The sequence below is a fragment of the Mustela nivalis genome (assembly GCF_964662115.1).
Source record: "Mustela nivalis genome assembly, chromosome: 15".
Classification (NCBI taxonomy): domain Eukaryota; kingdom Metazoa; phylum Chordata; class Mammalia; order Carnivora; family Mustelidae; genus Mustela; species Mustela nivalis.
Window position 1 is genome coordinate 76,282,388 of NC_139034.1, and position 18,120 is coordinate 76,300,507.

The 18,120-nt window shown below is 42.6% G+C and overlaps 1 protein-coding gene across 8 annotated transcripts in view; it reads left to right on the forward strand.

The window, feature by feature from the left end:
• The window catches only part of MBNL2 (muscleblind like splicing regulator 2), a 156,751-nt gene that overhangs the window by 88,226 nt on the left and 50,405 nt on the right, over positions 1 to 18,120 (forward strand). For all 8 annotated transcript variants that reach the window (XM_082700788.1, XM_082700783.1, XM_082700782.1 and 5 more), the window contains exon 3: positions 12,878 to 13,042. In XM_082700788.1, coding sequence (XP_082556914.1) covers positions 12,878 to 13,042 — 165 coding nt within the window. The remainder of the gene's footprint in view (positions 1 to 12,877; positions 13,043 to 18,120) is intronic.

Consider the following 18,120-nt stretch of genomic DNA (forward strand, 5'->3'; position numbering starts at 1 on the left):
ACACATTCCCTGAACCAAATCTTTATGTTGGGAGACAGGAGGGTGTTTTGCTGGGAAGCCCTCCATCTCGTGAAGCACATCAGCTACCCTTTCTTGTGGGTCACTGTCTTGGTTTCCTTGGGCTGCTGTAACAAGTACCGAAAACTAGGTGTTTTAGAACAACATAAATGTATTCCGTCACCATTCTGGAGGCTAGAGGTCTGAAATTAAAGTGTGTCAGTACCGCTGTGCTCCCTCCAAAGAACTGGGGAAGGATCTGTCCTAGACCTCTGTCTCAGCTTCTGGTCACTTCCATCATTTTTTAGCTTCCTGGTGGCCAACTTCTCCCTGTGTCTGTCCACATCATCCTGCCCCATGCATGTTTTTCTTGTGTCTGAATTTCTCCTTTTTATAAGGACGCCAGCCTTACTGTCTTAAGGCCCACCCTAATGACCTCATCTGAATCTAATGACCTCAGTAAAGACCCTATCCCCAAATAAAATCACATTCTAGGTACTGGGGCTTAGCCTTCTGGGTTGACCCAATGCGGCCCCTTGCCCCTCCTGAATGTCCATTATCACACAAGGCTGCTCCTCTGTTCTAAACACGTCTTTCATAAGTTGGGCCCAAAAATTGTTACCCATAGCTCTTCCACTGACCAACCGGGGACAGTGAAGAGGGACATGCTTTTCAGTCACTTGGGACCAGAACTGAGTCCTAGCAGACTCTGACTCGGCCTCAGAAAGTACCTTCAAATCGCTCTGATCTCCATTTTTACCTTTAAATTCGGGTGCCATCTTGCGAGAATGTTGTGAAGCTGTCATAAGATACTGTGTTTCCAGAATGCTTTTTAAGGTGTGATACAAATGGTCTGTTGGATTTCTAGCTTCTTATCAAGGGCTCTGCGGACAGCAGCCTGGGATGCCTGGCTCTGCCGTTTCTACCTGTATGACCCTGGGAGGTCATTTGCCCCTGTGTGCCTCCCTTTCATTCCATCAAATGAGAACAGTAGCTGTACCGATGTTAAGATCTTATGTCGAAGATTAGAGCACAATCTACAGAACGCACCCTGAGACGGCCTAGTACATGCTACGCACACCGTTACATAAGCCTGAGCTATTTCTGTTGAGGGTGGGACCACATCTTGGTCCCCGGTGCGTAATTCCATCCCAGGTTCTGGCATAGAGCAGATGCTCCCAACATGTTTGTTGAATGAATAAAGGAAGGGAGAGGCGTGTGGCTGTCCCTCAGGAGACCACAGCATCAGCCCCACACCTCTGCTGTGTAGCTGTTCAGCTTCTCGGGCAGCAAGTCGCGCTGCAAAACAGAGCCTATGCCCGCACCTGCCCAGGGGGTGTTTTCTCGAAGTGCAGCTTCCTTTTGCTGCAGTCTGGTTGGCTGGCCAGGCCCGCGCCACCAAGAATGGCAAACAAGCCTGCGAGAAACCTTCTTGTGTGGCTAAAAATGAGCACTCCTGAAAGGACACTAGATCTTTCCATCTTTTTCCAGAACTTCTTCCCCAGATCTTCCTCTTTTTCCAGGTGTCTTTCCTTGACCTCTTCCCCCTTGCTGTCCCCCCCTTTCCCCATGCACCCCTGCGTTCCTCACCCGTCCTTCTCCCACCTCCTCCTAGGAGCCCTCCCAACTCCAACACCAGCAACCAGGACACTCTGGCTTTGTCACAGGTATATTTATAATCAGGTGTGATGTGCAAAGTATTTTAAAATAAGTACTTCCCGGGTGTGCAGGAAGCAGTCAGACCTCAGAGCTGGGTCAGGGAGGCCCCTTGTTGTGTGGGATTTAACACGTTGATTCTTGGGAGAGAGAGAGAAAGAGAGAGAGAGAGAGTGTGTGTGTGTGTTGGGGTGGGGGTTGGGATAGTTTAGGATTCAGGGGAGTGGCCAGAGTGACCAGAGAAGTGGAGAAAACATCTGATACTCCACAAGCTTGGGATAGTAGCTGTTTTCTAACTGGGACAGAAGCACTTTCAATCCTTTGATAAATGGCCCAGCTGTAGAGGGGGACCTCCCCTAAACACCAGCCATTAAGGCTGCTGATCTCTCTGTGTCCCAGTTCCAGGAGGACCTCGGTGGGGGGAGGTGATTCACCACTCGGTTCACAGATCAGACTGGAAAAGACGATACAACAACAGAAGATGTCTAATAACATTTTATGTCTTTGGAAAAAAGGTCACTTATTTAAAAAGTGGCCAGCTTCTGGGATCACTAACAATCAGAATAAAAAGGGCAGCCAGCGTTTACTGAGCATTTACTTTGTTCCAGCTGCCATGTGAAGGCCTTTCTAAAGCTTCAGGAATTTAACTTCTAAAGAGTGATTGCGGATGAGTCTGGCTTGTTTTAATTTTCCAAATGGCCAATTCTTCCTCCTTACCCCTCCCCCACCAACCTAAGTCCATCAGATAAGCTGATGAAGATCTTAGCTAAGTGTGAAATGTCCCTTCCTTTAGAGTCATCCTGGCCCCAAAAGTGGTTGGAGCGGTATGTGCCCATGGCACCCTGAATTCCCCCTCTCCTGGCATCGCTCACTCTTGCTTTAGCTGACTGTTTAATATCACAGGGCTTGGGGGGTGTCTGGGGGGTGCAGTCGGTAAAGCATCCGATTCTTGATTTCAGCTCAAGTCATGATCTCAGGCTTGTGAGATCGCTCCCCATGTGGGGCTGCACAGTGGGTGTGGAGCCTGCTTAAGATTCTCTCTCTCCCTTTTCCTCTGCCCCTGTTGGCTCACACACACACTCGCTCTCTCTCTCTCTCAGGGCTTGGCACATAGAAGGGGCTCAATGAGATTTGTCAAGGAGAAGAAAGGACAATCATTTGATAATATGCACAGACTGCCCTCTGTGTAAGGGTCCCTGTACTGCTAGGCTTTGAGGAGAAATAGAATAAATAGACAAGAAACGTGTGTCCTTCCCCACAGGAAAATTCCAGCTTCTGTGATATTAATATTTCATAGAGCTTCTGTTTCACCCATGGCCATGGCAATGCACACAGTTATGAATGTGATGTTAGGAAATCTAGACACTTCTGTCAAACAGCCGCCAAGCAGGTTGTGTGTTATGTTGATATTTTCTCACAGTCCGCACTCACCAGTATACCTCTCTGACAAAAGACATTCCCCTTCCAGTCAGATAAAATCATTTTCAACTGAAGCATCCGATGCCCAGAAATTAGTTTCCTGAAATCTCTCAAGAATGCGGGTATAATTTCTGGTGTCACTGATTTCTCTTAACTGGCACCTTTTCAGTTAATATCTGAAGTGGAAAGACCAGTAAAAACAGGGTGTGCCTCCTGAATTAAAACTAACAGCTCTTTCCAATGACCAGAAAAAAGTGGTCTGAGAAACTGAAACTGCATAGGCAACCAAAATCCATTAAAAAATCTTTATTTTTTATATAAAGATTAAAATAATAAATATAAAAAATAAAGATTTAAATGTGCTTTGAAATAGCAAACTACAAACGATCAACCCTCTTTGTCTCTCTTCCTCGTTTATCGGTTTTTATGTTTTGCCTACCTAAAATGGTTATAAAATTAGGTCTTAATTGCACTCCCCATTAGGGCTTAAAGGAATAAGGCCATTGTCACAATGAAGGAAAGCATCAACAAAAAAAGTAACCTACTGAATAGGAGAAGACATTTGCCAATGATATAGCCAGTAAGGGTTACTATCCAAAATATATAAAACACCTATACAACTCAATACCAAAAAAAAAATAATAATCCAATTTAAGAAGTGAGGTGAATAGATATTTCAGTGAGCTGAATAGATATTTTTTCTGTAGAAGACATCCAGATGGCCAACAGACACATGAAAAGTTACTCAACATCAGTCATCATCAGAGAAGTGCAAATTAAAACCACAATGAGATTTCACTTCCCACCTGTCAGAATGACTAGAATCAAAAGCACAAGAAATAACAGGTATTGGTTAGGATGTGGAGAAAAGGAACCCTGTGACACTGTTGGTGGGAATGCAAACTGGTGCAGGCACTGTGGAAAACAGTATGGAGATTCCTTAAAAAACTAAAAATAGAATTACTGTATGATCCAATAATTCTACTACTACTAGGTTTTTACCCAAAGAAAACAAAAACACAAATTTGAAAACATTCATCCACTCCTGTGTTTGATGCAGCATTGTTTACAGTGGCCAAGATATGGAAACAACCCAAGTATTAACTGATGGATGAATGGATAAAGAAGATGTGGTGTAGACATACAATGGAATATTACCCGGCCATAAAAAAGAATGAAATCTTATCATTTGCAACAACATGGCTAGACCTAGAGGATATTGTGCCAAGTAAAATAATTCAATCAGAGAAAAAGAGATACCATACCATTTCATTGACATGTGGAATTCAGTAAACGAAAGAAAGAAAGAGACAAACAAAAATTAAATTCTTAAATACAGAGAACAAACTTTGGCTGTCGGTGGAGGGGTTAGGGGGAGATGGTGAAACAGGTGAAGGGGATTAAGAGTACCCTTACTGGGATGAGCCCTGAGTATGTACAGAAATGTTGCATCACTATATTATACAGCAGAAGCTAATATTAACACTGTATATTCATTACTTTTCAATTTAAAAATCAAAAACTAAAAATTTAAAAAAAAAGAAAGAAAGAAAGATACAAGGAAGGGGGCGCTGCTTTGGCATAATGGTGCGTGAGTCCCAAATCTGTTCACAAACTACTCTTGATGGCCCTAAGTTGCCCCCAGTCCTCTATTGATAACAAATGGCCCTAAATGCAGTATCTAGAACTGGGAAAACTCAGAAGCATTTGAAGCATTCTCTAAGGAAGACAAAAGTATTAGCATGGCAGAGGGCTCTGGGCGGCATCCCACGTCCAGGTACAGCAGCAGAATGACAGGTAATGCCGGTTTGGGTGGTTTTCTAGAAAAAAAAAAGCAAACTAAACTATAGTTCCCACTATCACTTGGGCCAGTGATCTGCTCAACGTGCTTCAGACTTCCTTCTCTCTCCCCAACTGGTGCACGCGTTGGTGGTGGGGAAAATTGGAGGGGTTGCATTTGTGATTTTTCCCTAGTTTCCCCATTTGGACACTTCTCCCATCTTCCTTAGATCTTTCTACGAGTTTCCTCCATCCCATGAGAGTGGGAGATAAAGGAACACTCCCCAGAAAAAAGAAGATCAGATTATAAATGTGCCCTTTTTAATCTCTCTTTAATAAGTGCAGAGTTTTATGCTCTTTACCAAAAGAATATTGCATATACAGACTATAAAAGATGAGTTGTAATAGAAATTGAACTAAATTACTAATAAACAGAAAGGGCTTATTTGAAATTCATACATAATATTGATGATCTGGGCAACTGTTCATTTTGATGGAAGTTCTGGTTATCATTTGCTTGTAGCGATTCCCCGAATTCAGCTTCTTCTAATTCCAAAGTCTTTATGTGGTTGTATTTTATTTGCTCTATTATGTAGTTGGAACTAATAATACAAGGAGCTCATGTGGTTCAATTAGTTTATTTAAATTCAAAAGAAGCTTAAAAGCCTAATCTGTCACTTGCCTTGGAGTACGGCTATATCAGCCGCATAGTTAATGTTATAAATTAGGCCCTGATGTGAGTAACCATTTTATTCCACTACACTTTTACTTGCCCATATCCTTCCGGAAATGTGCTGCAGAAGGAAGAGAAGGTTCAGGCCCAGTGTTAAACTCAGCCTTCTGCCGCCTGACTTAGGCCCATAAAAATGATAGACCAATATAAATCTGCTTCCCTGGTCAAATCAAGGGCATTCTTCCCCGCCCAACCCCCCTGAAAAAACCTGAGAGTTTCTGAAACTCACCCGGCCAGTTCAGTTCCTTAGAAACGTCTGCTGGACAACTTTGTGTGTCACGAGGGCCAAAACAGTGTCTGTTTGATTGAATTTCTCACTTTCAAGCTGCGTACACTGTAGGTACTTAATAAATCCTCCTAGACTTAATCAATTTTGACTTAATTTGCCACTTCTGCTGGTGTGCCCCATGCCTTGTCTGTCACGTCGACTTCTCAACTATTCTCAGAACATTACAGAGCTGTTGCCAGCTAAGTCCCTGGTAGTCACTCTTTATTGTAACTGTTGGTATGTGTAGCTTTCCCCTTTTACTAGATTAGGAACATTCGAGAGGAAAAAAGATGCAGAATCGACAACCTAGAGCAAATGACGATGTTTCCCGAGCACCTTCTGCTGCTGTCTCTCTAGCTCTCACAGCCAGCAGAAGGAGCCAAGGTAGGGGAATATGAATGTACCCATTTGATGGATGAGAAAATTGATACACAGACCATTATAATGGTTTGTAAAAGTTCACATAACCATTTGGGAATGAAGCCACAACCAGAGTTCCAGATTTTTCCCACTGGAATGCTTATTTGCTTTAAATTCTAGATGAGTCATACCATGCTAATCACCCCTGGCAGGTCTGAGCAGGAAAAATATCAGAGAACCCGATCGGAGGCTCTTCTGAAGAGAGAAATGGCCAGTGTTGGCAGTGATGATGAGAACAAGAGGAACAGAGGGTTAAAGAGCTTCGTAGCTTCTGGAAACCCAGGGATGGAGAAACTGAATGAGGATTAGAAGAGCGATTATTAATACCATTTCTTTTCCTCTACTATGCAGCAAAGGTGTTAACAGTGGGGGTGTTGATGAGGATGAGGATGGTAAGAGGAATAATATCAAAACCTTACGGAGGGCTCGCTGTGTCCCCGAAACTGTCAAATGCTCCATGTGCATGAACTCCTCATCTTCACCACAAGTCTAGAGGTAGGAACTCTTGTCCAGTGTTGCAGCTGTGAGCCCCAGGGCAAGAGCAGCAGAGCTGGATCCGGAGCCAGAGCAGTCCAGGCAAAGTCTGTTTCCTTTACCATGGGTGCAAACCGCATCTCTAAGAGAGGTTCCAAGACAGACCAGGTCTCAGGAATGGGACTCCAGGATGAGAATCTATCATCGCATCAGGAGTTCGTTAAGCAGATCTCACGTGTGTGCAACGCAAGGGAATCTGAGAACCTCTTCCATGGCCAGCTTTGGGGTGCAGGGCAGACTCCCAGACTTGAAAGGTCCTTGCAGGCCACTCTCAGAGCATAGACATCCGTCGTCAGTCACCACAGTCGGCCCTTGTCTGTCCAGAGCCTGGCCTGCTCACTCCTTAACACCATCATGTACTGAAAACAAGGAGTGTCCAAAACCCAACTGCAAGAGACAGAATTCAGTAGGTTAGACAATGACCCTGAACCTCAACTGGAACTTTTCTCCCCAGAAGGATCTTTTTAGAATCCACTGATGAATGACTCAGCCCACACCAAGACCCAATTCAAATTACCCCCAAGTGATACATACAGCTGGGGCCTCTGAACTCTTCGAATTGTACATCCTATAAAATCCATAGCTTTTCCCTTGGAAAACAAGTGGGATATATGCTGTCAGCTCTTCCTGTGGGCAAAAGCTCCTATTGTGAATTCCTTTAGCAATATCCTAATTAATCTGTTTTCTTGTCGGCTTCCACGTTTTAATTGACTTTTTCAATTAGGAGCATACTAGAAAAAGATTCTAAAAATTACTTGTTTTAAAATAAGCATTTAGAAAATCTCATTTTCTAATTATGTATTCCCCCCCCACACACACACCGGCCTGATTCTGAAATCTGTTCTTAGCCACGGCTGCATTTATTCGATCTCACGCCGTGGAACGTAATGGCCGTGTAATTCTGATGGCTCCGATCTGTTGTCCTGCCAAGTTCCAGATTCCAGCTTATCATCTCTCCGCGTTCCGGTGAGAATCTACATGGGTCCTCTGCGCTCAAATCTTCCATGGTCGCTTACTTTAATAAACTTAATTCGGCTGGACATTTTTTACTTCCAACCAATCCTCCCTAATCTAAATATTCCCGGAATAGAGATTATTTCTGAAGGTAGAATAAACTGCACCCATTCTGTGTAGACGCTGACAGAATTCTGCCTTTGCTTTTAAATACGTGGTCTCCAAACACGATAATAATAGTGGAGACAGTAGTAAATGAAAGTAGTACAAAACCGAATAATCAGGGTGCAGTTTTGCAGGTAGCCAGCATGAAACAATGGTCAGCTCCTGCTTAAAAAATCTGTGGCGGCCAAGTTCAAACCCCTTACCCTGTGCTCTGGTGGGCTCCTGTTTGCTGTCTTCTTACCCCCGCTGGCGCGCACCCGCTTCCCTGCTCCTTCCTCGGGAATCTTCATGCACGTTCCTTCTTATCCTTTGGGTCCCAGTTTCAATGCCACTTCCTGGGTGTCCTTCGCTGACCTACCAGTCTCGGTTTCGACCATCTCCCACCACTCTCCTCAGCATTCTCCTCGGAACACATATCACAATTTATACAGTTATCTGTGTCGTCATTTGGTTAAATGGTGCCATGCCTGGCGCACACATGGTAAGAGCTCAGGAAATATTTGTTGAGTGGGTGCATGAATGAACCCCTAGCCCGATGTACACCAAGGACGACCATGAGTGTGATCCAGACTGCCTGTGGTCTCCATACTACTGGGGGTGAGCAAAGCACCTGAAGGCCTGATATCTTCAGGAGTTTGGTCCCCACATGGGGCCCTTTGGATAGGCACATCTGTCTGTCTTCACCTGGGCTCCTGTGTTTCATTTCTAGAAGAAATGGGTGCCCCGGCCTCCCCTGATCTACACAGTCCTCTTCTCTAGAGGCCGGACCCTACTTCTCTCCCTTTCCCAGACACAGTGTTTAACCAAGAACTAAAAGGTAGGGAGAGGTGAAATGAAACAAAAAACAGTCCCCGAGGCCCCAGGAAGACGTTTCCAAGACATTTTTATCATTATTTCTTGGACTGAAATCGGGAGACACTAGTTTTGACGCTGCTGTTGTGTTTTACAGTGATGCACAGAGACGCTCTACACTTCCGCACGCTGCCCTCTCCCTCTCGGTGCTGACAACTTGCTGTGATCATCAGCAGTTTCTGTGCGATGGTGCTTATCCTGCCAGATCTTAGGCCTGCACGAAAACTTCCTTACAAATTGTTTACTATGTCAAATAGCTCGTTATATTTTGACAGTTGCTTTTCCTTTAGGATTTTAGAATCCTGGAGGATCCTTTACTGAAATTCTGCCTAGATTTTCCCAGTTCTTGAATTAGTATGCCTCAAACATCCATGGTGCAACACACTTCACCATATTAATACTAGACTGAACTATGGTGTGGGGCTGTTTATTTATTTTTTATTAATGTTTTAAATTTTTTAAAATTTGTCTGAGACAGAGTGAGAGAGCAAGAGCCCACTTTGCGGGGAGGGGCAGAGGGAGAGGGAGAAGCAGACTCCCCTCTGAGCAGGAAGCCTGTCACGGGGCCCCAGGACCCTGAGATTATGCCCTGAGCCACACAGGTGCCCCAGAGCAGTTTCTTTAAATATGGGTACTTACAGAAATACCCCAGAGAACTGAAAATATTTTTAAATGTAAGATACTTGAATAAGTGTAATTAAGTAGCTCCCGCCAAGTTTTGAAATACAACTCTGTTCTACGGAAGAACCAAAAAGCCACAAAATACAAATAAATCTGTGATCTGCACCTCCTGCAAACAAAATATCATACACAAATGTTTTCTCCTTCTTTGGTAATGTTTTTTTAAAAGATTTTAATTATTTGACAGAGAGAGAGATCACAAGTATGGCAGAGAGGTAGGCAGAGAGGGGGGCGGAAAGCAGGCTCCCTGCTGAGCAGAGAGCCCCATGTAGGGCTCCATCCCAGGACCCTGAGATCATGACCTAAGCTGAAGGTAGAGACTTAACCCACTGAGTCACCCAGGCGTCCCCCTTCTCTGGTAATATTCACAACATTTACTCAGTGCTTACTATGTACCAGGCATATGTACCTCTAAACTTTGTACATATATTAATTCATTGAATCCTACTACACCCCTTAGAGAAAACACAATTCATCTTTTTAATTGTACAAATAAAATAAAGCATGTGCAAGAAATTTAAGTAGTTTGCTCACATTTACACAGATAGGAATGAGCAAAATCAAGTTATGTGCCCAGGTGTTTGCCTTCAGAGCCTGTGAGCTTAACCATTTCTCTAACCCCCTATAGAAGGACAGACCCTGGCAAATAATCTTTTTCCTTCTTCAAATTCTCATATTTTACCACATTTTAAATTGAGTTATACATCTTATTATTATAGAATATATATGCACCCATATTATTTTATCAAGGATAGTGCCAGATATTTTTCTTTTCTAGATTTTAACTGTTACTAATAGCTTGGTGTAGTGATGAAATTGAGTCAGGTAGACATGAATTTAGAATCTAGCTCTACCACTTACCAATTATATCACCTCAAAAAGTTCCTTAGTATTTCTGAGTACATTTGCTATTTTGTAAGATAGGAACCATTATGGCTGTTTTGTAAGGGGAAAATGAGATAACCACGTATAGATTGTCTGGCACATGGGTGATCAATAACATGCCTTACTCCAAGTGTGTAAGTAAGGACACTAGGAAATTGCATTAATTCTCATGAAAAAGAAGGTTCCATCAATAAATTACTCATTCAATGTTGTAAATCATGTTCTCTTGGCTGAAAATAGTTTATACTGTTCCTTAAGTGTCCCAATTGTATCAAAAGATAATTGCATTTATAAGAAAACCGTATTTTTTCTAGCCTAATTGAAATTTTTACATATAGCTACAAAGGATTACATTAGAAGGCTAGTGAATCAGAGGAATGCTTATATGGATAAGCAAAATTGAAGAGCCAAACTGGTAGAAGTGTGGACGCTTCACAGATTCCATCCCCATGGTATGGAACTCTCCTCTCCCGAATTCTCTCATTAGGGCCAGCTGTCTGTGTGCACACAGGCCTTATACGGGTATCTTGTATACCTGCGCCTTTCTGGGGGTCAGCCTCCAGATAAAGTACTTGTGCCTAAAGAGAGTGTGGAGTGAGGTTGTCAGAAGTCTGGGGTGCATAGCTTCTGTATGAGAAATGGCATTCCGTTTAATCCTTCCCCGCCCCTGCTGATGGTGGGTGGGAACTACATCTGTATCCCACAAACGACTTCCCATCACGGATGATAAGAGCATATTTGGGTACTTGGCCTATACACAGCCAATCCAGAGACTGGTCACACACCTGTGTTATAGGAGCTGACTCCACATGCATGCTTCTCGGAGACTTGATTTTAGCAACCTCAGCAACTGTCAAGAGAGGACATCATGAAACACAGAGCAAAGGAAAGTTAGGATAAAAACTACCCTGCCCCAAACTGCAGAGACAAGTAGATGGAGAGAAAAAGAGAGAGATTCCTAGGCCTCTTGGATTTAGATTATTTTTCATCATGGTTCCAGTTTACCTATGTCTTTATAACAGACCTTCTAGTCATTGACTTGGGATGGTTGTTTCACACACAGGAAGCTGCAGGACACATTCAAAATACAAGTTTGAGACTAAGGAGACATACTGACCTATAACCATTGTTACAGAATTTTATTAGCAGAAATGTGACCAGTTCCTTTTGATGTCGCCAGTACCCGCCTGTGTCCTGCCTGCAGAGGGTGACACGACCGCTAATGCTAATAGTAGACCCTTAGGACACATTGGTTGATCAGCCCAGACCATGAAGATCCGGCCTGCCACTGACATCTGCACTTCCCCATGGTGGCGGGGGAAGGTTCACGCTGGAGAGGGAGACTACGCTGCCAAAAGTGCAGCTGAAATGAGCGGGAAACCGAGTGAGAATTCCAGATGTTTAGAATTAGGATGACTGTAAACAAATTTGCTTCCCCAGATCCCCCAAGCTTGCCGCTTAAAATTATTTTTATATCTGGTAAACAAACCCATATTCTCTGTTCTTGGTTGCAAACAGATTAATTCTTTAGGGAATGATAATACACGGGTTAGCACAGTCTGTTCTTCGTTCTTCAGAAATTGCATAATTCACACATCAATATGATTCTCTCAATCGGTAATTTTGAAAACTTGGGAATTCAGTATGAACACTACATTTGCAATTACTCTCCGAGACTGGCTTTATGCACACCTGTCACCTAATTAATTGTTTTCGTCGGGCCGACTTTAACATCAAAATATCACTTCAGCCATAAACGCTCTTCACTGTGTCCTATTGTGACATTAAATCTGATACAACTGTCATGGGAGTGGGGGCATGGACGTGGGGTAACAGCTTTTGAGTATCAAACTAATTAGTTGCAGGTAATTATCTGACTTTAATGCCTGGAATGTTCACTAAAGTATCTATTACTAAGAAATATCCACTTCTATACTAGACACCTTTGCCTCTTCTTCAGTGATTTGGACAACGGTTATCTTCAGCCAATCTGGAACACGCATTTCAAGAACTTCTTGTTACTGTCCCCACTGCACAAATTCGGCACGTAACCATTCATCCTTGGTCAGCACTCCAGCATGCACAAACCACCATCGAGCAAGTTCAGAGAGTCCTTTTGAAAAGTTCCCATAAAAAATGCTCCTCTGGCTGCCTTCCACCCGCCTAGGAGAAGGGTCTGCCTTTATTCGTAGCACTCAGATTTCTTTAGAGTCTCTTGCCAGAGTTGGAATCCATTAGAAAGAACCACCACACACACACACACAAAATCTCAGAAAGCTTCTCTGCTGAACAGGTTTGAGCAAGATCGATAGTCATTTATTGCCTGGTTCACGCCTTCTATGTTGCAAGTCCGTTGTACGTTCCGACACGAGTGCGCATGCGCACGCACGCCCTCACGCGCACGCACGGACGCACGGACGCACAGACGCACGCACGGCATCCTTGCCTTTGTGTACGTGGAGCAATTGGGCAATGGTTGGCCATGGATGAAAGCTACTCCCAGCAGTGCTAAAACCAAAACATTCGTTTTACAGGGCCGTTGTTCAAGAGAGAACTGCAAGTATCTTCATCCTCCAACACATTTAAAAACTCAACTAGAAATTAATGGGAGGAACAATCTGATCCAGCAAAAAACGGCTGCCGCGATGCTTGCCCAGCAGATGCAATTTATGTTTCCAGGAACCCCACTTCATCCAGTGGTGAGTACCTCGCATCTAATGAAGGGCTTGGTGATTAAAGTGTTGGTACAGGCAGTGCCACGTTGACCTAAAACGGCCTCCCTCTACTTTGTCTCTGGCTACAATTAAAGCAAATAGCTTTGAAGCTAAATGGATGCTGAAAATAGGGTGTTTGAAATTATTTAAATGGAAAAAATGTGTGTGGACGCAGTAGGCAAAGACGGTTTCTGAGCGGTGTCTGGGAAATCTGTGTCCCTCCAACTCTTGCTCACCGGTAAACTCCGCATTTGAACCACTTTAGAATGGAAAGAGTTCTCTGCACTCGCATGTAGAGTATGCAGCGATGATCTATGTAAAGAGGAGGCGTCGATGCCTGTTAGATGGTTAGCAACCTAGCGGACTGTTTGGTTCCCTGGCATCGTTTTATAGGATGAGCAAAGTGAGAAACCGGAGTAGTTAAATGATTTACCGGTCATGCAGCTACTAGGCAAGGGGGCTGGCATTGGAAGTCAAGACATCTTGAGGGGCAGTCCCCTGGGGGCCCCAAGGCATTCCCAGAGAAGGCTGCCTTAGCCATCCAGGCTGCAGTCTGGAGGCTGGCCAAGGGTGTGGCAACTGTGCCCAGGGCCACGAGATTAAATGCTCAAGGGAGTTCAGTCTTTGAATATGTATTGTGTCATATTTTCTCCTTGATTTCAGTGTTTGAAAGTACTTGCTTAAAGGTCTGGAAATTGTTTTAGGAACGAGGCCCTGGGGAGAAGGAGTGCATTTGGCTTGAGGGAATTTCATTTACATTGGTGAATTGTCAAAAACAAGCTAATTTAAAAAAAAAAAAAAAAGCCAAAGCCAGTAAAGTGAGGGAAATTTGCTTTTATAAAGAAGTACAGACACAAAAGACTATTGTTTAAAAATTAGTCTTTATTGTGTGAAAAGTCTATGTTATTGAAAGCTGCTAAATTAAAAAGGATAGCTACTCCTGAGATGTACTTCGTTGATGTCTGCATGATGAGAGGGGGAGGGTAAGATGGTGGGAAGAGGGAGAGAATCTGGGCAGATGGTTCACAGTTCTGCTTGTCTCCACGTTTCTGCTCAAAAATGATGGCATGAAGTAGCCAGGACCCATCTCTGCCCGGAGTAAAAAGGAAAAAAAAAAAAAAAAAAGTGCCAGGTGCAGGGGGCTCCAACATAAATGAGACGGTCTTTCGGGCATAGACAGAGCCATGAGACAGGCAAAGTAAGATTCAGGTAAAGGGAATTGTGATTTTGAATGAGGCAGGAAATGCCGCTTGGAGGAGGTCCCAAATAAGCATATCCCAAAGGATGAGTATAGGGGAGCTTAGACCTAAGCACAGCCTAGACAGAGTTTTGAATACATTTAACACCAAATATAGGCATTTAAGTGGATCTATTTAAAACCATACATATATAATTTATGGTTCTCTATTGATATATGCATGTAAATTATTTTATTAAATTACCTAAAGTGAAAATAATTTAGTTATTCATATTAAATAATGTCTGTAGGAATAAATTTAGAACCAACAAGGTCAACATAGTAATACTGCATTATGTGTCTGTCTCACTCATTGTAATCATTCACTTGTTATTTATTTAGAATTCATAAAGATTGACCCTGGTACTTAACAATGCAGTGTTGGGCGCCTGGGTGGCTCAGTGGGTTAAAGCTTCTGCCTTCGGCTCAGGTCACGATCCCAGGGTCCTGGGATGGAGTCCCACATCGGGCTCTCTGCTCAGCAGGGAGCCTGCTTCCTCCTCCCTCTCTCTCTCTCCCCCTGCGTCTCTGCCTACTTGTGATCTCTGTCTGTCAAATAAATAAATAAAATCTTTAAAAAATAATAATAATGGCAGTGTTGATAAGAAAAGTCCATTCCCATTGTTAACTATTAGTTGAAATTCTTTTTGGAAGCTATGTTTATGTTTTGTCTCAAATATCAATTAGGAGTTAATAACCATGATTCATCTATGAAAAACGAATTATACATTTAAATATTTCAATAGATGTTTCTAAATCCCAAGAAATCCCAGAATGAGAAGTACGATGCACTTAAAATCATCAACTCTACAAACAACTTCAGAGTCTCAGGAATTAGTGACCTAGTACAGTATAGTGGGCCAAATAATGGCCCTGAAAGGTATAGGGGACATGTAAATGTCACCTTATAAAGAAACTAGGTCTTTGTAGATATGAGGAAGTTGGGCATCTTGAGATGGGGCCATGTTCCTGGATTAAATGCAATCACAAGGAGCCTTATGAGAGAGAGGCAGAGGGAGAGTCGGCACCTATGGAAAAGGAAAAGGGCGATGTGCCCATAGAGGCAGAGACAGGTGGCAAGACAACAAACCAGAGAATGCCAGCAGCCGCCAGAAGACCGAAGAGGAATAGATTCTTCCCTTGAGCCTCTGGAGGGAACACAAAATGCCAATACCTTGATTTGGGCCTGGTGAAACTGACTTCAGACTTCTGACCTTCAGAACAATACAAGGATAAATTCGCATTATTGTAAGTCGCCAAGTTTGTGGCAATTTGTCAGACAGGCCACAAGAAATGAATAACACATGGAACTGCTTAAGACAAATACACTGATAAATACAGAGTAGCGGGTACAACTCCATTTTTAGGTTTCGTTCTAGACTAACCTTCTCCAAAGAACTATGGATATTTTTTCCACTCCCTCCTAAGTTCCATCTACCCTAAACCTAGTCCCTTGATTATCTCATCAGTGACCTCCATATTGCTAAACCAGTGGTCTCTTTTGGCTTTGTTGTGCTCATTTGACCTCTTAGCCATATTCAACCTACATAATCAGCCTCTCCTTTGTGGAACGCTCCTTCCTCTCTGATCTGTCTTCCTCCCCAAGAAAAAGCTGGCGATGTTGCCCTTTGTGTTCCTCTACTATGTGCAGAGGCTGCTGTACATGGACGTTCCTGGCACTGGGCATTTCCTTCATGATCTCATCCATTCCCATGGCTATAAATCATCTGTAAGCTGAGAACTCCCCTATATGTATTTCCAGTCTTCTCCTTGGAGCCCCAAGTTCACATAGTTGCTCACAGGAATGTGACATGTTCAAGCCCAATGTTCCCATTTCAGGAAATGCAACCAGCAGTTTCACAACCAAAATTAATCAGATTCTCTCACATCCAGTCCCTTAGCAGGTCCTGTCATAACTGCTTTCAAGTCTGCTTCCTTCTCTACCTTCTCCAACCCAAGCTTCCATCAGTCCATTATTCAAATATTTCCTTTCTACTCTGTCAATTTCCACTCTTGCTTTACTCCAGTGTATTCTGCATACAGCAACCAGAGGAGTGTTTGTAACACATAAGAGCATCATGTCACTCCCTTAAAACCCACTAGAGCTCTCCCATTTCGTTAGAGACAAAGTGTAAACATGTAACCATGACTGTGCTCTAGAATGTCGTCTGTGCCCTGGGCCCCACCAGCTCACCACCTCATCATGGGCCACTCTTTCTGTATTCACTGGAACCAAACCTGGCTTTCAGTTCTGTGAACACACAAAGCTCTTGCTTGCCTCGTGGGCTTTTGCTCTTGCTGGAAGTATCCTACTGCTCATCACATGGTAACTTGATCTTGTCCAGAAGGACTCCAGATTCATTCTCTGTGACCCACCACAAACCTCCATCACTGCCAGGGAGGCCTCCCCTTTCTGTCTATCCATAAACATAAGTCATAATATTGTTTGTTCTTTCCCATTAGGGTTTAAGTTTAATAAGTGTACACACGGTGGTCTGGTACAATGTTTATACCAAAAAATAACTCACTGAGTGGATGAAAACACTGTTCTTTCCTCTTATAACTCTTCTGTCTCAAATTCACCATATTTTAAAAGTCCCCTTCAGTTTTTCCTCCTGGCAGTTTTTCTCTCCCTGATTCCTAATAGGACATAACAGCAATTCTTTTCCTTTCCTTCCTCACACACCACACCTTCCACCCAACACACAGCCTTTGTGTCTACACTCAAGATAAAGAAGTGAGTGGTTAGAACTATTAAATGAGTTTAGTAATATCACAGTGTATAAAATCAAAACAGAGAAATCTGTCATCTTTCTATACATTAATGAACAATCAGAAAAATTATGAAAAAAAATCCCATGTATAACTGCATCAAAAGAATAAAATCTCTAGGAATAAATTTAACCAAGGAGGTAAACGGTCTGTGCACTGAAAATTATATTGATGAAAAAAATTGAAGAATACAGAACAAAGTGGAAAGATATTCCATGCTCATGGATTGGAAGGATTCATATTGTTAAAATAGCCATAGTACCCAAAGTGATCTACAGATTCAAATAATCACCATCAAAATTACAATGGCATTTTTCACAGAACTAGAACAAATAATCATCAAATATGTATGAAATCACAAAAGACCCTGAATAGCTAAAAAATATTTTGCGAAAGAAGAACAAAGCTGGAGGCATCATGCTGTCTGATTTCAAACTATATTACAAAACTGTAATCAAAACTGTACTGTGAAGTGTGTAAACCTGGCAATTCTCAGACCTGTACCACTGGGGCTAATCATTATATGTTAACAAAAAAATTTTTTAAAACTGTATAGTATTGGCAAAAAAACAGATACTTAGATCAATGTAACAGAATAGAGAGCCCAGAAACAAATTCACTCATATATTGTCAACTAATTTACAATAAAGGACCCAAGAATATATAATGGGAAAAGTCTCTTCAATGAATAGTGCAGGAAAACTGAGCAGCTACATACAAAAGAAGGAAACTGGACCACTGTCTTATGCCATGCACTAAAATTAACTCAAAATGGATTAAAGACTTGAGTGTAAGATCTGAAACCATTAAACTCCTTTCCTAAAAGAAAACATGGGTGGTGACATCAGTCCTGTGATGATTTTCGGGATTTGATAATAAAAGCAAAGGCATCAAAAGCAAAAATCAACAAGTGGGACTGCTTCAAACTAAAAAATTCTCCCCACCAAAAGAAACCATCGACAAAATGAAAAGGCAACCTATGGGATGGGAGAAAATATTTGCAAATCATGTATCTGATAAGGGGTTAACATCCAAAATACAGTAAGAATTCATA